General features: G+C 40.8%; 1 protein-coding gene across 1 annotated transcript in view; it reads left to right on the forward strand.

Moving 5' to 3' along the window:
• Window positions 1-22,870, forward strand: part of DRC11 (dynein regulatory complex subunit 11) — a 118,514-nt gene that overhangs the window by 14,376 nt on the left and 81,268 nt on the right. Inside the window, exon 6 of the mRNA XM_075711189.1 lies at window positions 8,216-8,403. Within this exon, the coding sequence (XP_075567304.1) occupies window positions 8,216-8,403 (188 nt within the window). The remainder of the gene's footprint in view (window positions 1-8,215; window positions 8,404-22,870) is intronic.

Below are 22,870 nucleotides of genomic sequence, written 5' to 3' on the forward strand. Positions count from 1 at the left end.
TTCTTCCTTCTTCTGTATCCTTTTCACATGAATGGATCTATGTGGTCTTAAATAAAAACACTGTTCTCTCCTTCTTACCTCTTTCAAACATACCCTAATTTAGGCATGTTGTCCTGGGTAGTGCTTTTATTTATATCTGAGTAAACAGTCTGCCAAACATTCCTTATTCTTTGAATTCCTGATAAATGTAATTCATTTCATCTAGTCAGAAAAAAATTAGCATTTCCAAGAATAGCCTTCTGTGTAAACATCAGACTATGACTAAATAAATATTATATGGGATTTAACAAACTGCAAATTCCATAAGTAAGTGAAATTTAAAATACTTCTTCAGCTCTTGGAAGTGGGCAGTTGCAATAGTGGTACGCACCAGGCCTGTTTTTATGAAGCAAAAGATTAAAATGACTGTCGTTTTACTTGCAACCTAGATGATGTTTAGATGTCAGCACAAAGTTATATGTTATTTCACCAGGCATACATATACATCTAAACAGTAATAACTAATCTGTCCTGTTTTCAATAGAGATTTTAAACCTGCTTATTTTTGAAATAGAAAGACGCTGGGAAGCAAGAAGCCCGCTAAATAATTTGGCTTTCATTGGCTGGAGTCGCACTAACAATGAAATCACTGCCTTTCAGAGTCCAAAACATACTTGCCAGTTTTAGTAGAAGTTTGACAGCATGCCTAGGTATAATATCAGAAATAAACATAACCAAAATTATATAAACTTATATAGTCATGAAGATAAATGTTTTCTCCACTTCAAATTTTCTTTCATCTTATTAAAGTGTTGCATGTTAATATTTTTTTTCATATATATATATAATGTAAATCTATAAAACAGCCATTTTCAATATTTTTCTAACAAGGCCTCTTTCTACAAATGCTTTGTTTGAATGCATATGACAATTACTTTAATTGGCAAAGCCATTGAAGTGAATCATATAGTAGGGGAGCTTTAATGAATGCAATATATTTTGCTTAGTTGTTCCTTTTTTGTGTGTAATTTAGGAATTCAGCCATATAATTGATGTGGCTATTGCCATTTGTGTACCATAGAACCTATATGAATACAATCTTTGTAAGACAAGAGATGTCTTTAAAATGCATTCTTCCTGCAGCCAGACAAAATGCATTGAGGAAATAAGCAAGAACATAGCTAACACTGATATCAAACTGTGAAAGAGAATTTAGATCACTATTTAGAATTCAGTAGAATAACAGTCATGAGTAAAGACCACCTCAGTTGCTTAGGTAGTAAATTCCTGTAGTCCACTCGTAAGGAGTTACTTGTCTGTGTAGTCCAAATATTAAGAAAAAAAAAAAATCTCACTTTCACTACTGGTGAAAATAAATGACCATTAAAAATACTTACTTTGCTTAGGAAATAAAGCCCTTCAGAGAAGCAAACTATACTACTTCTGAAAATGAGCAATCTACAGCAAAATGCTACACAACTACTACATCTATCAAAAGATTACAATTATGGACAATACTGTCTGTAGCAGAACATTTACTGAAGAAGTCCCATAAAACCATTCAGTGTGTGTTTCAGCTGTGCTGTTTCAGGTCTAAGAAAAGAAGCTGTCCTAAATTAAGTACCCAGTAATAAAAGCTGCAGTAAATCTACCTTTCAGGCATAATATGAATGTTAGCCTTAAAACATGAAGTAAAATGAAATGTATTTATTTCATTGAAATGAAGACTATCTTTCGTTGTAAGTGTAGTCGTAATGGAACAATTGAAGAGCAGTTAGTTCCACAGCATGGGGCCTCCTATATGTAGAACTGTAGCCTTAAGCATGTTCAGCCAGCCTGCACACCTCTAAGTGTTTTATAATGAACAATAAAGCAGTCTGTGTTGGAAAGAGCTGTTGAGCTGACTAAGCAGAAAGGCAGGCTTTTCAAGCTAGGAAAGAGTGATCTATGCAATTGAGTTCTTAAGTCAAAAATGGAAAACGTACACTTTCATCACATTGGCTTACCTGGGAGGTGTAGGGAACTTCTTCCTTCCTTCTGCTGGTGGGTCTTCCACTCTCATAAAACCTAAATTCTCTTTGGGTAGGATAGGCAGAGAAGGAGTAAAGAACAGAGAAAAAAAAAATACCAAACAGCGCTCTCATCAGCATACTTGTGACTGATGAGTTGGAATAAAATTCTCTTTTAGACAAATGTCCATTTTGCCTTATTAATTTAAACAAGGATTTTAAAGACAAAGCCCATCAAACATTAGATAAGCATTTTAAGTTAATGGACCATGTAGTCCTATTTTCCCGCAAACTCAGAAATCTTCATATTATGTCCTATTTTTACAGCAACATCAATTATTAATATGTATACTTTTGCTGACAGAGGACCACACTAAAAATGTGAGCTTTGTTATCCAGTTCCGGGTCATTAACTGTGAAAAGCTTGTAAATATAATGGTTTATTCACATGGGAAGCCTTCATTAAGATGCATTATTCTACAACTGATGTGGCAGCATTGCATTATCAAGTTCACTGTCTCCATCTAGTATTTGTAATTTGTTTCTAAATGAGTTGCTGTTTGTAGGGCAAGTTAACAAATTTGAATTTCACATGGCCAAAGAAATTTCTTAAAGATGGGAAAATGCTTCTTCCCCCAAGGAAAAGCTATTTATTAGTGTCTTACTGTAGTATGCCTCCCTTTGATTCAGAAGCAGAAACATTAGAGGTGCTGAGAGAAGTGATGTTAGAAATAAATTGGCTTTTGTCTTCCTTAGCATGCACATTAAGTATAGAGGACTATAAAAGCACCACTCATCATATTGTCTCAGTATAACTCTTTAGAGCTCCAGAACAAGCACATGGAAAGTTGATCTGCAGTGCTGGAAGGCACAGGTCAAAGACGGGCCAGCAGGGAGGCATTCCTGCTGGAGCTGTTTGAAACCATCCTTTCATACTGACCAACTGTCTTGGCACTCTTTCTGCCATTTCAGTACCTGTTTTTGCTTGCATCCTCAGATAGCCAAAGCTTTTTCAGAGGTACTTTCTTCTGAAGTCTGCTCCTTGACAAGAGAGCACAAACTCCACCAGGGCTGTCATATAGACTCTATCTCCGTTTGAAGACCCAAGACTGCTTCCACACTCAACTTTTATCCTGTTCTTCATCTTGCTTTCTACCTATGCTCTACCAACAGATTCCTTTTCTTGATCATTCACACCCTTAAGTACACTTAGATCAGTTCTTACAGGCCAGGGAAGCAGTTTTTAAGATAGCCTCCATTTTACTTATTAGCCCATATACACTTAAGTTCTTTTGATATTCCATCATCCTCATTTTCCTCAAGTCCAATTCATTTTTTGTTGACATAACTTCATTGATTTCAAAGTAACAGAATGAAAAGTGAGGCCAGTTGTACCTTCACCTGTCATGTTTTACTTTAAAAAAAAAAAAAAAAAAAAATCAAATAACCATGGCATGATTTCCTCACTGCCGTTCAGTGCTTGCTGCCTCCTCCTCCCCCAGAACAGAAGCCAGCCTTCAGTTCCTGACATGTGTTGGCCTCCTGGTCTTCACTCAAACAGGGCGCGCTGCGTATGTTCCACATTAGACAGCCACAAACCCTTCAGGACTCATTTATCACAGCCAGCTCTGCTCTTCATTTCATGCTTTCCCTTGTACATCTGAGCTGGAGCATGTTATTGCCAAAGCTTTTGCACTACAGGAAGAGCCCCTGGTTTGGCAACTGTCTGTCCACTGCTAGGCCAACTTCAAAGGATGTCATTTGTTGTTAACATATCTCCCTACTACTCATTGCATCAGCTTGCCTGGCAGCAACGGCTCCTGCTCAGATCAAGTGTCTTTTTGTACCTGCTATGTTATCCAATCTTGATGGCTCCTCTCCAACACCTACCCTCCTCCCCAGCTTATCTGGCCATCTAGGTCTGAGCCAGCTCTGCTTTCCCAGCAATGGAAGTAATCAAGCAACAGCACATTTCACATTAGCAACGGTCTTTTCCTCCATGTAAATATAACCCTTTTCCACGTACCTTAATTTAGGAAATACTAATAACAAGAAATCAATAGGATTGGGAAAAAAGACAGTCAAATAAGCATACAGTCTTACCAGCTTTCCCTTTCATTCCTTTCTTTAATGTGTTATTGAACATGGGTAACTGGACTCTTGTTGGTAGAAGCAGTTCCTGTTTCTTTTGCTTTATTGTAGTAAAAAAGCCTTTGGAAAAAAAAATATGAAGGATAAATACAACAGAGCTTCTTTTCATAAGCCGGTCTACAAGGTTATGTCTGTACTTCAGTGTTAGGGCTCTGAGTGCAGCTCATGAACTAGTTTCAGCACATGTATTGATAACGGATATGGTGCTCAGATAGGTAGCTACACAAATATTTACTCAGGACTTGGCAGGGTTTTGCAGACCAGAGCATGTTCTGTAGCCCTGTTGCTATCAGCATCTGAGCCAGCTGGTTTAGAGCTACCTGGACTGTGTCCACATCAGCTTTGTGACTCTGGAATCAGGTGTAGATATGGTCTGTATTAATTCACTTAGAGATAAGAATCTCCTACTTCTGGTCTTGCTTACGTGGGCATGTTCTTGCCAGTTCAAACAGTTCTTAGCTCATCTGGCTTTGGTACTGATGAAAGATACACTGACAGTAAATTTGCAGTGACAAGTAGCTGGCCATAAAAGGCTCCGTCAGGACTCTGTGGCAAGCAGTTCAGAGGAGGAGCTGAACAGAGGAAAGTTTCAGAGATGGTGAAGAGGACCTCTCCTATCTGTGCTGCTGCACAGTCCATCCAGCTCTCCACATTGTTCTGGTCCCATGCTCACCCACCACATCCCTTGCTATGGCTCTGGCCCTCAGCTGCCTCACCTCATTATACCAGGAGACAATTAACCTGAGGAGGTGGGAGGAGGAGAAAAGATAAAAGGGATTGTTTTCCACTTCTTAGAGAGCTGAACTGGTTCACTGCAAGGTCAGATGAGTGCCAGAGTCTGTGCAGGAGAAGGGAGGGACCACACATCCAGCAGTTAGGTTGGAGGGGGAACTACCCCTTCCCAGCACCAATAAGCTGTTCATCTGGTGAGCCATCTCACAACATTTCACCCTTAAATGTTCATATACGTCCTGTATAGGAGTCTTTGCATCGGCTGCAGATCAGCCTCACTAAAGCTGGAGATATCCTTGCGCCCGTTGCACAGAGTTGCCTAGGCTCGAACATGGATTCTGTCACTTCCCAAAGGAGACAGGAGGGGAGACCTTCTGCTCACCCAGCAGGACATCTTCAGCGTTCACAACTACACCTTTACTCATGGAAATACTCATTCAGTCCCTTTCTTGTGCTCCCAAATTTCTTTCCCTTATCTCTTTTCTTCTTGCGTATCTTCAACAGGAAACACTGGAAAACATTTCTAAATGAAACAGTGCTTCCCTAGCTTCCCCTGGTGAGCATCTAGTTAGGAAATCTAGTAGGTTGTCCTCTATGCATAATGTAGCATCTGTTCAGACTGTGCTACGGCAGCATACAAAGACATGGAAGAGTCACGTTGGCTCTAGCTGGCTAATCGCTTCAGTAGCAGCCCTGCTACCAATACCTCTAGGCAGTAGCACTGTGCTGGGAACTTCTCAGAAAAGCAGTCCCTTGAGCATTACTGTAGTGAAGCAAAAGCAGAGTGGGAAACTGCCTGAGGGAAGTAGATCTTGTTTCTAGATCTCAGTCTGGGAAGCAAGCCTCATGGGTCCTCCTCTGGTTTCCAAATGAGCCCTGAGAAAGCATCATCACATCTGGCTATTCTGAGGTTCATTTAATTATTAGTAAGGCAGACAAAGGTGAAATCCAGGTGAAATACAAATAGTGTTAATAGTAGCTGTACCATACTTAAAAATAGGTGCTGGTGAAGGTGAAGATTGGAAACACTTGACTTCTATGGAAACTGAAAGATGACTGGTGAGGCTGCACCTTGAATAAATACTGTGTCCAGTTTTGGGCCCCTCAATACAAGAAGGACATTGAGATGCTGAAGCATGTCCAGAGAAGGGCAACAAAGCTGGTGAAGGGTCTGGAGCACAGGCCTTATGAGGAGCGGCTGAGGGAACTGAGGTTGTTTAGTCTGCAGAAGAGGAGGCTGAGGGGAGACCTTATCGGTCTCTACAACTACCTGAAAGGAGGTTGTAGCGAGGTGGGTGCTGGTGTCTTCTCCCAGGTAACTAGTGATAGGACGAGAGGAAACAGGCTCAAGCTGCGCCAGGGGAGGTTTAGATTGGATGTTAGGAAAAATTTCTTCACAGAAAGGGTAGTCAAGCACTCGAACAGGCTGCGCAGAGAGGTGGTGGAGTCACCATCCCTGGAAGTGTTCAAAAAACGTGTAGGTGTGGCACTTTGGGACATGGTTTAGTGGACATGGTGGTGTTGGGTTGATGGTTGGACTGATGATCTTAGAGGTCCTTTCCAACCTTAATGATTCCTAGTTTTTACTTTCATTAAAAAATAATCCAGCCACCAAGCCAGTAAACATGAAATTGCTACTCTACCCTTAATTGGTTTAGTGGTGGTCTTGGTAGTGTTAGGTTAATGGATGAACTTGGTGATCTTAAAGGTCTTTTCCAACCTAAACGATTCTATGATTCTGTGAGTGAAGGTAACATCTCAGGGTGAAAGGCAACATTTTAGGTCATATATTCGGGAAGAGACTATGTGCAGCCACCTTTTGAAAGCATGCTGCTGCTCTTGTTTTCTCCTGAATATTTTCTCACTGGTGGCCTTGACCAATTCCTTTTGCATAGTGCGAGTCACACATCACAGATGGAGGGAAGGCAGTAAATTGCTTTCCTGAACGGGGCCTCTGTGCTTGCTTTGGATAGCATGCAATCCCACTGTGTACTTTCTGAAACCAAATTTGCTTGGCACTTGTTAGTGATTTTTGGAACCTGGCTGAAGCATGGAAAAACACCGAATAACAGATCTTAAATACAAGCTGGCCAAAGCTTTGATAGAAGCTTTTTCGTCTTTACAGGAGACCTCTGGAATTAGGACTTGGAGCACACTAGGAAATACATCACCAAAGCAAGGAGAATGTGTTACTAAATTAGCCTGAGATGTGCCGATTTAAGGACAATTGCTATGCATTCTGAAGGTGGAAGGCCAAAGCAGAATAGTATAGGTTTCTTTCATGCAAACCACAAGTCCTAGGCTTTTGTTCATATATGCTGCCACCTATATGTCAGATAATCACTAACTCTGAAGAGTAAAACACACCATACTACAAAAACAGATTATCGTATCTTCTCCTCTTTTCCATTCTTAGATTTGACATACGCTATCAGACAATATGATTGTTACTTCCCAAGTAGGTGGAAAATATTTTGTTCTAGAATTGCAAAAATACCAAAGCTAATTTACAAGTTTATTTTTAAAATATACTTTTTTCTGCACTTACAAGGTAGTAATAGCTCATAAAACACTAGGAACACCTTAACTTTATCAGCCATTGCAAACTAAAAAATGCAAAGTTTCAGACCACCCACACAGATGGTATTTTTCATGCTTCTGTATTTGCATACCAGAAAGACTTTCATTTTTCTCTCTCAAAGTCCACATGTAAAATCAATCACAAAGCAGAAATTATTGCAAAACTTCAAACTAGCTTAGAAGCCCTTCTTGCCAAGGTTATCAAATCATGGGAAACTTGGGGAGCTATGATTTTTATTACAGTGTTTGGGGGTTTGTTTAATTTTTTTTTCTGTTGTTGTTCCTCAAGGGAAGTTGATTTCCTAAAGGAATATGACCAGCTGCAACAAAATACCAGGAAACCACTGACCAAGAAGTGCATTTAAAAATTTAAGTGAACAAATTAAAAACAATACTGGCTAATTAAAAAGTACCAATGGGAAGTCCAAACATTTGAAAATTCAATTAAAAAATCTCTGGCACCCTTCTGACATGGATAAAGTTGGCATTTGCAGAACAGCAGCTTTCTCACCTGTCTCATTGAGATCCCAGGATCCCACGCTGGAAGGGTTGTTTTTGTACATTGCGGTGTTGTTAATTAATGCTGAAACACTAACAATAGACCATTGTGTGCATCCAGGCACTTTTTATGAGCACAGGGTTTTTTCCTGGCTTCCCGCAAATAATTTAAGCTTAAGCTCAGATTCACTGTCAACCTGGCATTCCAGTTTATATTAAGTTTCTTTTAATTCATACCTTTTGTTTTCTCCTCTTGTCATTTTCAGAGCCTACCTCCTCACTTAAAGGCAACAAATATTTCACATATGCATGCTGGGCAAATAAATGCTCTGCAAGGTGAGGTCCAGGAGAGACACGAGGAGATACTAATCAAGGACAAGCTGAGAGAAACAGAGGGGCTCAACATCAAGGAAACTCTCCAGGATCAGATTGGCCAGTGTTTCATTGAGTGCCGGTGAGCAGAGATAAACACTTGCCCTTTAATAAGTCCATTTGCCCCAAGGAGCCTGATTTTGCAGTCTTAGAAATTGCAAAATCCATCTTACAGTGGTGATCCCAGTCCCAGCTGCAGAACTAAGTTCCTGAATGGCAGGACTCCTCACTGGGGAAACCAGAATAGTGAATGCATCATTCCTTGCACAGTCCAGCAGGGATCAGAGGTGCACCTTGAAAGACTGAATGCAGAATCAGGTCCACAGAGGATAAAATGGGGACACATTCAGACTGCATGCTAGCTTGGGCTCCGGCTTTGTAATTATAAGAAGCATACTTAAAGTTTAGGCACAATGGCTTTTTTCCCTGTCTGAATACATAAGGTTCAAGAGAGAGAACGCAGTCTTCCATGAGATAGAATTACAATTATTTGCTATAGCAAATCACATCATGTCACTGGTACTGCAATCCAGGTGCCTGCTGCTGGTATTATCCAGCAGCCAGTATGTATCCGAAGTACTTTTGTACTTGAGGCCTGACCTTCAAGACACTCCTCCAAATGTAACTTTACTTAAGCAGTGCTGCTGATCTCGGTGAAACTTCACGTCTCAGTAGAGTTAAGCACATACTTACACATTTTTAAACTGAGTGCTGACACCTATAGTTTTCTCAGGAAGTTTACTTTAGCTGAAGAAGTTTTGAGACTGACAATTTTAATATGGCAATACTGTAAAGCCTTGTACTGAGGAATATAGGCTGGGTTTATGATACAGGTAACTTTTTCCAGGATTTACCCCATCCAGTGGGTTGGTATGTAAAAGTAAATAGGGAAGCAGCACCCAAAAGTTCCAGGATTTAGCAGCAAGGTTTCAGCTGCTCTGCATAAAACTGCTCTGCAAAAACAATTCCAGTGTTTTTGTGTCTTGAGCTGCTTGGTGATGTTACGGGGCTCGTATTTGTCTTGTGGACTAGTCTCATGTCCATTAATCGTTCAGCGTTTTTTCAGTGTACTGGACCTGCCTTCAGCATACAGTTTCCACTTGGAAACACAAATGCATTCTGATGGAATCCTGCTCTATTTATTCCTTGACTACTTTAATCAGGTTTTGGTAGCTATACGACAGTACAGTGTTTGTTTAAAAAAAAAAAATAAGGGGGGGGGGGGGCGATCAAAAATAGCACTCTTACAGGTCTGCCACAATCTGTTTCTCTTCTTTCTTACACTTTTGCCTCTTATAGACACTCAAGTATGTTTTTACCCCATCTAGCTCTCCTTTAGAAAGAGCTATTGGTTTACAAACCTCGGTTATTACAAAGCACATGCCCATTCCCTAAGTTAACCCTGTTCCTAGCGCCCGGTCTGCACACTTCTTGAGCTGCCATTTCCTGCTTCTCCCCACAACTTCCGGCATATTCTGAGGTACAGAAAGATCTTATTTCCTTTGGTTAATATTACTCATCTAATAGTAATTCCCTAACATAGGTCAATTGTGTCCAATTAACTTGACTCTAGAGCTGGAGGAGAACTGAAATACTGTGTGAACCAATAACAATGTTTCTACGGGAGATCAGCAGAGAACAGTCAATCTCACAGAGAATAAGGCTGAGCCATAAACCTCTTTAAAGACAGTTACGAGACATTGTTAAAAGTAACATCCATTCCATGGAGACACTTAACAGCAGAGCCAACCAAGAGCCTAACCAATCCAAAGGATCATTTGGAGGAAGCCAAAGCCATTGTTTGATCAAGGGAGGTGGAGAGGAATGGCTGAAGGAGCAGTTCATCAAAACCCTTGCTACCTAATGTATAAGTGACCTCAGTCTCATGTATCTGTGAAATACTCTGAAGATGTAAGGTGGAGTGCAAATGCTGAGCCTTCTTATTCAGTAGCCCTTACAAGTGAAATGGGACCTCGTTGCTACATTTATATCCCAGATGTGCCCAGGGGCCCAACTTTAGGTGAGACTTCAAGGCTATATGCAGACATGGTCAGTATCCCAGCATATAAACATGTGATTAAACAAGTTACAAGGAGTTCTTTAGCTAACCTTTAAGTTGCCTGGTCTAGTCAGGTTCAGTAGTCTTGAATCTCATCTAGACATAAAAATTAACAAAGACTAAAGCAGATGTTTGAATATAAGCACCACATTAACTGATCTTAGATAGTTTTATGGATGTGCTTTTCCTGAGCAAGTGCTTATATTAAATGGGCCTGAGTTATACCCACACACAGAGTTAATCAATGACACCACTGCTCATAGATATAAGTCTTTAGTCAGACATGCTGTTTTGCTGCAGCTGAGAGACTGAGAAAACAGCTCCTCTCCAACCTTGTAGAATAACCACAGAGCTGCTTCTCTAGCCACCCATCTGAAACAATCTGATATTAAAAAAAAAATTAACCAAAAAGCAGTTTTAAGCTAAATCAGACCATTTTGATAGAGCACAGTTAAATAAACACTGCATGTGCAGTTATGTGGTGTGCCTGAGTGCAGGGTCATCTCTGATGGCAGAGGGGCAGTGACAGATTTGGTGCAGGCAGAGCAGTGTGTTTGATCATACTGCCTGTTACTCTCTTCTTTTAAATTAACTGTCCAGCATCATCTCTAAAAATCAGTTAGGCACATTTCAGCCAAGACTAGACAGATCTCATTGATAAAAGCTATTCTGGTGATTTAGCAGCATGGTAGATAAAATCCTACCCCCAGTGAAGCCAGTGGGAGAGCTGCCATCAGCTTCAGCAAAGTCTGGATATCACCCAATATTTTAGTTCATTTGAATCTGGCTAAGTGATGCAGTGATTTACAGGACTGAGATGGGTCAGAATGAGTTGCCTGCCATCCTGCCTTTCAAAGGAGGTCTCTATTTAAGTGACCAAAATAGTTTTCCCTGGAAACATATTCACTTGCATCCAAAATAGGTTTTTTAAAAAAAAAAACAAATCAGCAAATTTGTACACATGGGGAGCATGTGTGTCATGCAGAGCCAAGCTTTCTGTGTGGTGCATGCCAGAGACACTGCAGAACTAGTACGAGTTGTGTCTGCTTCTACCTGGCCTGCTGAACAGTGGCCAGATCTGAAGCGTCAAGGTTTATATTAATTATTACCTGCCAGGATATATTTTGGCTCTCCACTAAGCCAGTCTACGAGATCAACAGCTAAATGTAGCTTATAAATTATTCTTTAGCTAGGCTTTTTGACAGAGTTTACCATTTTCCATAGTCTATTAAATAAACAGATAGCTAAAGGGGAACAAAGATTCTTTTGAATAAATTTTGCTGTATATACTAAAAAAATAAACCCAAACTTCCATATTTTATCCTTCAATTGGAAAAGGATAGAAATGATAGAAAATACAATTAGCAGGTATTGTCTTTCAGCACAGCTGCTATCAGATTACAAAAGCAATGAGCACATATTAAATTTCTTGTAAGAAATAACTTGTAAGAACTGCTATAAATATTTAACACTTTCTTTGCACAAGGCAACAGGCATAGCTTCAGTCATTTCAAGACCCAAACCAGCTTTTTATGAAGACAGGTTCTAAAAAAAGCAAAATAAAGCAAAAACCCAAAAGGAATAGATTAAATGAAAACATTCTAGTTGCTTATAGCAATCCTGCTGCAGAGAAGACAAAATATTTTTGATGTAACACTGTGCATTTCACACCCTTACTATCCATCGTTCTGTTTATCTGTATTGACTTCTGTGGAGCTGTTCTTATTTGGCTTGCAAATTAATCACAGAAAGCTTTCTAGATTTCTATTTGGCCTTGTCTCTATGCACCACACTAAAAAATAATTTTTTTTTTTAAAGCTTTTTTAAAAAAGCATCTTGCAGTATACCTACAGGCCTCCCTTTATTTCAAGATAGATATATGATTCGTAGAGCAGGAGTACAAATGTTCCAAAATTAATGGTTGCTATGATTATATACATCTGAGTCTGGATTTTAATCACTTGACTCGCACAGATCCAGCCATTACATTAATAACAGAGTTTCATATTAAAATACAACAATTGCATAGCTAGGGTTTTAGTTTCAGTTTCCTGTACTATTCCAGACCAGAAACATTTTTCTCTAATTTCACATTTAGGGTTTTGCACTGCATATGCAAAAACTCTCGTTGTCATCTTCTCTGCTCTTTACCCACTGTACATACCAACAGTTCCCAAATTATGAGTCTTCCTTGGAATCTTCCCTAAAATAAATTTTAAAAAAAGGTGTGGGGAGAAGGATCCCCTTATTATACAGAGAAATATAGTAGTGTCTTTGTCTAAGAAGTCTTCTCTGACAGAAATCAATACGAAGGATAAGAAATCAAGATGAGGTTTTTATTACCAGAGATAGCCTCAAGAATCACAGGGGAGAGCCTAACACACAGGCTTTGCTGTAATGTATCTTATGCCCTCTAGCTGTAACAAATTACACTGTGAATTTCTTGGAGGATTTATATGCCGCTGCTCAGTGCTCTGGGGAGCATTTAATCAGTGGCATTGCTGACCTAATAACAGGGGATCTAAGTAATAGAAACTTTTATGTACGTTATGTGTTATTCCCACAGATTTGGGGATTGGTTTTCTGGAGGAAGGAGGAGGCAAGGGGTAAATGTGCTTTCATAATAGGTTTACACTTTACTGATTAGCTTTGAATGATCTTCTTGCTCTGCCTGCTGACTTGAGGACTGTCAGAAAAAGAATTGGCCAAGCTTCATGGTGAGTGAATGAAACTCCTTCTGAAGCAGGGGGTTCCTGCGCTTTATTTATTCATTTTGAACATTCCTCACAGCCAGACCAGGCTTTGATGCAGAGGGAAAGGAGAAAGAAATAGGAAGTGATCATGTTATATTTCCCTTTTTCACAAGACTGTTTTGTTGAGCTGAGTTTACTGCCAATACGCCTGTTCATGGAGCTCCCTAGGTAGCAGGGGGTGGGGAGGGAGGTGGCAGGAGGAAGATAAATGGAGAGAGAGGTTTTGCACTGAAACTCCACAGAATAGGGAGAGTATTCAATTTGTGTCAGGCACTGCCCATATCACATTTCACACTCTGTACACACTGCTTTTTATGAAGTTAATGTTAACATGTGTGAAAGCTGCCAGGCAATCCATCAGCAACTGAAGTCTTGCCAACAGGACAGAGACAGATGACACCTCAGCAGTGCCAAGCGGTGGCACTCCCTCCCCATACTGCCTCAGCTCTGTTTTGGAGGAATTGTTGCTCTAAGTCCATCCAGACCTGTCTTGTTTTTCAGTCCCATCTAGCTTGTCATACGTGCCCTCAGCCTGCCAGAAGTGCTTTCCAAGTAACCAAGGAGCACAGAGTGGGGTCTCTACACAATATAGCAGAAGTTCACAAAACAGCTGATAGGAAGATTGCTTAATAACCAGTTTTAGTGCAATGAACGTCTATGGCAGACAGGTCTCTTAAAGAGCAAGCTCCAGTCTGGAAATCCTTGGAACACAACCCGAGACATCACACCAGCCCTTTAATCACAGTCCTCTTTCCATACAATGCCCAATCATTCCAGAAAATGCATTCCCTTCTTCCCTGACACACCTGCAAGGGCATTTCTCCAGTAGAAACCTACCAAAAAATGCCTCTCTGGTATCTGGTACTTTACATTCAGCACAGACAGGAGTTACTGCCCACAAGAGCCATTTGTAGATGGGTGATGAACCGCTCTCTTTTACCTAATCTATGTTGTCATTACTTGTTTTCCCTGTCATCATTAAAGGATTGTCACACACTCACAAGTCACTTGTATGTGGCATTCCACTCAGGAGCAAACATTACCAGCCAGAAGCAGCTGTGAGCTCAACATGAAAGTCAGGATACTCTGCAAATGAGGATAAACAAGTGGTTGTCAGCTACTTCCACCAGATGAGAATGAGCTTAAATTCGAAAGAGGTCTGTACCCACACCGCAGTTTTCTCCTGTCCTTACCTGTTCACTGGAGTTGAATATATCTTCTCCTACCCTCTTGTACTTTGTGCAATGAAAGCCTACACAAACCGAATTCTTTAGGGAATAGCACAAAACAAGTAGAAGCTCCTTCTGAATCACTCTGCAGCCAGTCTGGGTTGTGTCTCTTCTCTGAGTCTTCGCAGTGTCCTCAGGAGAGTGAAGACAAGCTCTGAATTGTGGAAATGAAGCTCTGAAAGAGGATGGCACAGGCTTGGGTGTCCTCCTCTTCCTGAATACTTTGTCTTCCTGCAAAACTACAGTAACATTAATAAAGACAATGTCAGTTTTCTCTATTGATAGTTTTCTGACAGAGCTAACAACTTCAGATTTTGCAAAGGCAGTAATCTCTCTATCATAACAATTAGTGCTGGTACAAAGTGCTCTCTGACTGCCTTTCTCCCATGCCAAAAGGCCATTCTGCAGGAACAACTTACATTTAACATCAGTCTTCCTGAATGTGGCTTAGCCTGCTCCCAGATGTTTGACTGTACCTCATGTAGGCAGTCAAAGCTAGCTTCAAAATCCAACAGGAACAACACAGCCGTGACAGCACATAGCTCTGACAGCAGAACCTGTCCAGGGCCCTGCATAAATATTCTGCCAGCTAGACCATGCTGAGCTCCTTGCTGCAAGCAGTCATGCCACTGAGTCTGAGCCTGTTAGTTTAAAGTACATCTGTGGGAACTAAAATCCTGCCTTTGGGCTCCCGGGTGAGACAACCTCTAAGACTGATTAATTAACATAATTAGGAGCTGTAAACATTAATGGATAATGTTAAAGCCTTTCCTAACACATTCTTAAAGCTTCCACTGAGTAGTTATCTATTGACTAATTTTGGCAGACATCTTTAGGGCTGGAGGGAGCAAGGGAATAGAATGCAAATGCATCACTAGCTTACCATAGGAGTACCAAAGCAAATAGCCCACTGGGTTTCTTTGAACAGAGGGAAAATAAGTTATCATAAACAAGAGGATTGTTTGTGGTTGAAGGGAGGGAGTGGAGCCTGCAGTTCTGCAACCTGTTTTCCCATTGATTGGAATCAACTATCTAGCATTGAAAGCCATTTAAAAAAACCCCAAACCTTCAGTCCTTCTTTCTTGCTTATGGGAACACCACGTTGTCCTCTTTTTAAAAAGTGTGAACCTCTCTAATTCCAACGGAGGGACAACTATTATTAAGTCCATCTGCAGTTAATCTACTTTATTGTGTGTCCGTGGATTTACAGGAGGCAGGGGACACCTCTGGAAGCTTCTGTGCAGTGGCAGAAGTTGCCTACTTCAGTGCATGCTAAAAATTTACGAGTGTGCTGACATTAATGGAGGTGGCTTGATGGCTTTTGGGGGGATCAGCCGGAAGCCCCTGGATTCATATATTTCTCATACTTGGTGAAACACAGATAAATCTTGGTGACGGGTATCTGAAACAGTAAGGCCAGTTGAACCCTGGTGTCATGCCTCCAGAGAGGCATTGATAACATCACTAGTTCTGCTTTCTAAATCACCACAAAGTGAAATATGTTGCCTTTCCATTTTTGTAAAGTTCCTTGAATTTACAGTTCAATTTATGATTGCCACCTCTATACAGTGATTAAAAACCATATGCAAAGGACTCTGCTGCTGATCCTTAATTTTGTTCTTTGAACTACCAAAAGTTTGAAATAATTAAGGAACAAAAAGATTCTTAAAATATCACAGGTACAAATCAAGCTTTCCAAGGGGTTTTCAACATAACAAGTCATCCTCGTGAACTATGATTTAATCACCAAGTGCACCAGCGCTGCACATAAGCACATCTTCACCAGCTTTCCCAATGCTACTATTCCCTTCTAGATAGGCATTCCAATATCTTAAATAACAAAGTTGTTAGTCATCTTCCCTGAATGATCTCCCTTTCCCTGATAGTTTGCTTACTGACTTCTTTTTACTGAAAATAGGTCAGGTCCTTGTTATAAGCAGATTCCCATCAACTTCCAGGGGGCTTCATGGAATGAGACACTGTTTTTTCTAAGTAAGTTTATCGATATCAAGGCTTTTTCAAGGGCGTTACAGACAGACAGAAGCACATACTCTTGCCCCTCAAGGATTTGCTCTCCAAACAGTTCAGCACTGGTGCAAGATGAGGAAAGACTATTTCAGTGTCATGGCACTTTGGGCTTTTCTGCTGAAAAGCTCAATCATACGCTTTCTGCCTGTGATGGGGCTTTTCCTCAGCATCTTGCAGGAATGCTCAGAACTTCAAGTATCTGCAAGCACATATTCATCTTTTCATCAGGCATGATTTGCATTGCACACCTCTTGCCATGCTTGCATATAAATTATGCATTAGCGACATTAAAAGCTTATTCAGATCTGAACAGTCACACATTAGCAAAGCCATAATGAGCATGGTTCTTCTTCAGAACAGTCTCTCCTCCTCCACTTTTCTCCTCAACCTGCTTACTTCTAAGTAACTTTGCCCAGAAAGACTTAAACCTTTTCCCCACCCCATTTCACAGTCCCAGTTTCTGTCTCTGCAGTTTTCAACTGTAAAGCTCTAACCTCTCTGGTAACCATAGACAAAAGACAAGTTGCAACTCCTTGTTCTAAATCTTGGGAGCAAAAGGATGGGTCCAATTCGACATTCTCATTTATTTAGCATAAGCAAAATTATGTCTTTAATAAGTCTCCATCTTGGAAAAGCCTGAATCTCATGAGCTGGTATTTTCAGACCTATATATCATAAGTTGAATGCTCAACATCTAAACTTTCAGCCCAGATGGTTACTAGCTTGACAAATCCATGATCAACTGAAAAACAGAGCTTTGTAATGGATAGTGTCAAGCAGTGACACTGGGGAAGTGCTAAAATCAGAACTGGAAAATTAGTGCAGCTGGTTTGGTGCTGTCAGTCCTTGCCCAGTACACTGCAGAGTGTGCACAGCTGCTCATGCAAGACAAGAGCCAGGATAAGGTTAATCATCAGAGGTTAGAACACAAGAGGAACAACAGCAAGCGGATACTTGAGCACACATGAGAGACATCCCCCATGAAGCCCCAGATAAGGCAGCGATAGATGAGAGGAAGCAGGTCTTGCACCATCTTCCCCCCACCAGGTGCTGCCAATGACTGGGCTTTCCGAGTCCCATTTGTGGTGCATAACCTTTCCAAACATTTTATAGGGATCCATAGCCTCCTCATTACAGGCCCAGTTCCAGCAAGTTACACAGCATGGTGTGGAGACAGCCATAGGTGTAGTTCCGCACGTACGAACAGGACACCTCTTTATTCTTGCTCTCTCATTCCTAAGAGCACAGTATAACATACGAGTAAAATGGATGCAGTGAGCAAGGCCAAAGCAATCATGGAATCATTTAGGTTGGAAAAGACCTTTAAGATTGAGTCCAACCATAACAAGCCTCAGTGTGTGTATTTGGTGGCACAGCTGCTGTTCAGCAAGGAAAACGTAGAAGACCAAAAACAGTCTTAGTACAAGGGCAAGTTGCTCTGTCCTATTCTGCTAGTTGTTTCTAGCCCTATTCTTACAGACCCACTCATCCTGAGCACTGTTCTCTAGGATGAATTCCTGGCTTCATTTGCTTTGTACTTTTTGATTTGTAGCACTACAGAAACAACACTGACAAATTTAGGTTAGATCCCCTTTTCTACCTTCCTGAAATGGCTGAAAGTGACCCACAGTCCATTGACCTTGAGTCTAAGTCTCCTGCTTAGCATTAAAGCTCCTAAAAGTATTCACTCCTTTATATGTCTAGAAGTCTGGGGTCAGCTAAAGTAAATAGCATTACTCTGAGCTGGTCCCATTTGCAAAAAAGAAAAAAGTCTTGTAACTAATTAGTTCATTTTCCTGAAGTACTCATGCCTATCTATAGTAACACTTAGGAATTAAAAGTCTGAAAATGCTAAGTGTTACCGACATAATGCAACAAACCCCCCACTGATATTGTCAAGGACACTTCCCAAATACTAGATTTATTTGTTGTCATAGATACTCACACAGACACAAACACCAGTTACATTCAGGGACTCACTTGCCAGCAACTTAGAATACAGCTTTACATGTTGTAAAGACTGAATTGGGCTTTTTCTGGAAAATGCTGCAGTGGTGTGCCCTGTTCAATCGATATGTTACGTTGCAGTTCTCCTACACTGCACTTTCTTTATTCTGTTCTCAAGCAGAGTCCTAACACAGCAGACAGGATTTCTGAAGGCAGAAACAGACAAATGGGGTGTTTAACACTGATAACTGGGGCCTGATTTTCACCTCAGAGCTGGTTTCTGTTCTAGTAATCCAGCTAGATACCTACTGTGCTTGGCCCAGAGGGGCCTGCTCTACCATCTGATTTGTTCTTGGTTTGACCAGTGTAGCATAGTCCTAATCAATGAGGAAGGAAGAAGAGAATGAATCCCAAGGGGAAGAGACCCAGCCCAGCTATTTTTGTACTCCACTGTGATAGGGAGAGGTATCTTCTCCAGCAAGTTAATACAGAGCAGGTGGAAGAACCAATTTTCCCACTTCCCCATTTCCAACAAGCAAAGTGAATGAAGATCTGCTGGGATACAGGAACAAGAAACAGGCAGAGAAAAAAGAATCAGGAGTGCTGCTGGTACCTGGTGGTAGGACAGAGAGGCACTGAAGAACCAGTGGCTGGCAGGAGAGGTGTTTGAGGGATATTCTGGGAAGAGAAAGACTAAGGAAAAGCTTAGAAGTAAGGAGAATAAAAATGAACACGAAGCACAGAGCAGTGGCTCCCAAGCTACAGCCCTTGCTCCACAGACCGATCTCTTTGGAGAAGCAGGCAGAAGAGGTAGAAAAGACATTTACAGCCTTGGCTCTGTAGAATGCAAAATAAAAAGGAGGCAAGTAGGGAAAAAAGAAACATGGCATGGACTGACACAAGCAGAGCAAAGGGGTAGCAGAAGTAGTTACATGGAGCTGGAGAGGCAGAATCAGAAGAGGAGGGATGAAAGAGGCATATAACTGGAAAAAAAAATGTAAGTTACCAATTTGAGAAATAGGGACAGTTAGAACCAAAGACTGATAGAAAATATTAAGTGTGTCCAAGGCAAAGACAAAAGAGCAGTCCCCAAATGTGTATGCCAGCAAACAAACTCAGGTGGATATAAAAAAAAAAAAAGACTTGATTGTCAGGAAGTCACATTCGACTATGGAGAGGATGAAGGCATGCAAGTTATGGCTGGGAATGTGGCTGTGAATGACAGCCTGTTATTCTTTCTCACAAGAGAAGAGGGATATATTTAATTCTGAAATACAGTTGTTTCACTGTTTTCACTGACAGTAGGTTTTTCAGAGTTTGCATACTGGGAACCATAGCAGCAGAGTGTCTGATGGAATATAAGGTTGATTCAGGGCAATGCAGCTTCAGTATGCCAACATGTTTATTTCACAAACTGTTGGCAAGTTACTTAATTGCTGAATTTCAAGTGAATCCCACACCCAGGAGACTTGCATTACCTATCATAGAAAATCCAGGCTTAGACTGGAAATGGGTGTAACATCTACCACATCGCTGAAAGCCCTTCCCCTCCAGTCTCATTTCTCCTTGCCCTCCCTTGCCTGTACTTTGGACAAAACAGCTCATCTCTTTTTGAGTCGAATGTCAAATACGCAATGAGACTCAAACTCAGCTGCCATAAGATACCACTAAGGTTGAGAGCACAACTTCAGTGAAAGTAGGTTCTTAGGTGGTTAATAAAACATCCAGAGGCATTTAAATAGAATGAGATTATGCCCTTCAGTTTGGGGCATAAGTCAAATTCCAGTAGGGTTAAGCAGAAATGAAGGGCAGTTGAGGGGCAAGAAGGAAACAGGCAACAGAAGCAGGTTATCCCATCAGCCTCCAGACCTCCACAGAGGACTAGCTGGTACAGGCTTCAGGTGACAGCAGTACACTGACTGCAATCCCAGGGTCAGCAAGCATGTCAAGGGCACATGAGGCAAGGCATATTTTTTTTTTTTTTGAGCTGATTATTTCTCTTGAGAGCACCAGACTACCCCTTTGTTAGGTGGGCAGTGTGCTGCATGGTTTGGTAAGCATGTAGGTAAACTTTTCCAAATGCAGAGTTAGCGTTAAAGTTGGTCCATCCAAATCCTATACATGGATTGAATCTCAACAACACTGAAAAGGTTTGAAGATAGTATTTCTTTGGGCAGAACAAGAACTTGCCTGAAACTTGAGTCTCATCCATTCCTTCCAGAGTCAATATGTTTCAGTTTTACTGAGAATTTCAGCACAGGGGAAATTAGTCAGACTCCATCAAGCAGGTTGTTTTTATTATCCAGGTCAGAGTCCAGGGCTCTTAAGTCATGCTGCATTTCAGTCCTGTGCAGATACAACAGAAAATTCTAATTAATTTATAGTAATTTACTTTAAACACACCCAGCTATTAGCATCACAAATGAGCTGTTTTGTCTGCTGTGTCAGGCATCCTTAGGACTTACGCAAGAGCAGTATTAAAAGTTACCATCCTAGTCTGAATAAGAGACATTTAACAGTGCATATAAAGGGGGTTGCTAGTTGTCCTTAGGCTCTACTTGTACAAAATAACTATATCAACACAGTAGCATTCAGTAAGGTACCATACCAAATACAGTATTGTTTGACTTGGGCGAAGAACATAGAACGATAAAAGAGCTGGTTCAGTATTTACTGAGATATTTACGTAATACTGGGAAACTGCATTACCCTTAACTAAAATCTGTTTCATATACTCCCCTCTTTCTTCTTAGAGCATCTTACTGACTCAGTAATCCTTTGGTGGCTTGGCAAGGAAGTTTACTCTCTTGTTTTGTGTTCCCCATCACACAAGGAGACTGGCTCTTTCCTGCAGATTTTTCTGGAAAGCATCTAATCCAGCAACCAATTTTGAAGATACTGCTTTAAAGCATGGCTATAAGTTAGAGGCTGCAGTCTGTGTAACTGCAGGAGTCCTCAAAGTATTCCAAGTCAAAATACAATTCCTCCAAGGGAGCAAATTCCAGAGCCGGAGCTCTGCCATCTTTCGTATTGCAATACATGTGCTTCCCATCATTGGCTCAGCTCTCATAGCTGCTACAGAGGGGGTAACACTATGCCCAAAATATCATTTCACCTTCATCCTCTTCTGGGAAATCATGTATAATGCATGGTTTTATTCTTTATGTATCGCAAGGTTTGCAATTGCAGGAGGCCTGGGAACTAGTGGGAGCGAAGGTGGGAACAGCTGATAGTAGCCTCTCCCACATACATGCCTGTATTTCATTCCTGTCCAAACCTAATCTTTACATTCTTTGCCCAGGGGAGGTCTGCTATCCTATAATAAGGCCATTTCAGACAACTGATCCTCTATACAGGCCTGTGAAGCAATACATTTAGATCTCCAGTACTGAAAAAAATACAAAAGAGCCTTAACATTTAGCAAGTGAGTGAACCTGCCCTTCAAGTCTCAAGCTTCAAATTGCACTTCCCATACCACCTTACTTGTCACGCCACTTTGGCAGAAGGAAATTACTCATGTTTGGGCGTTTTGCTTCTACAAAGAGTGGGCTGCAGATCCAGCTCCAAATTCCAAGAGGACATCCCCATGCCTGTCCCTGGGTCTCTAGCCAGGTGTCTGCCCCTTCTGCCATGTTGCCAGCAACTCTCTGAAGCATCTACCAAAGAGATGTTTAAAAAGCACATTATTAAGCCATCATGTAAACAAACAATAATTTAAAAAAAAGCTCCATTTTGTGCTTATGATTTATTAAATTTGAGTGTATCCCACCATGAGTAGCACATGCAGAAGAATTCCATCATCTAGAGAGGCAATACCAGAGTCCTACAAAAGACATTTGATTCCTTATTGGACTCCAAGATTGTCCGCATTTTCAGTCAATTTAAGGAAATACACCAGAGAAGCACCAAACAGGTACAGAAATACAGCACTCCAATTTTTCTTTCACAAAACTAAAAGGTGAGGGTTAATGAACTTGACATCTCAAGGCATTACAGTGTGTCTCTTGGACTGTGGAGATGACTGGGTTTTTCAGTTAACACTGTTGATGAACGAACGCTCTTAATACCAGCCTGACACTGTCTTCTAACTGAGCTCATCTGAAATGTTTCTCCTTGCCTTTTCTCATGCTTTTCTTAAATTGCCAAAGCAGAGATTCTAAATTATTTTTCTTGACACTGAGGTACTTGGTTATTAGCATTGACCAGGAGTCTGTAAACGTATCTAACTTTATATATGCATTCTCTGCAATTCTTCAATATCAGTCTCAGTTTTTTCCTGGTTTTGCACTCTGTGTACACCTGATTGTGATTTATTCAAATAAGGCTGCATAAGCCAATTGGGATGAACATTGAAAAAATCAAGCACTGTGACTGCTTTCATATGCATGAAATTGCTTTAGATTTGTCATTAAATAGTTCATTTAAACACTCATGCAAACCACAGAGAACTGGATCTCTTGAAGTGGACAAGAATGTTAGCAGCAGTGAAACAGCAGCATATTTGGTTGCCTTCTTTAAAACTTAGGAACATGC

Source organism: Pelecanus crispus, chromosome 5 (assembly GCF_030463565.1).
Source record: "Pelecanus crispus isolate bPelCri1 chromosome 5, bPelCri1.pri, whole genome shotgun sequence".
Taxonomy (NCBI): Eukaryota; Metazoa; Chordata; class Aves; order Pelecaniformes; family Pelecanidae; genus Pelecanus; species Pelecanus crispus.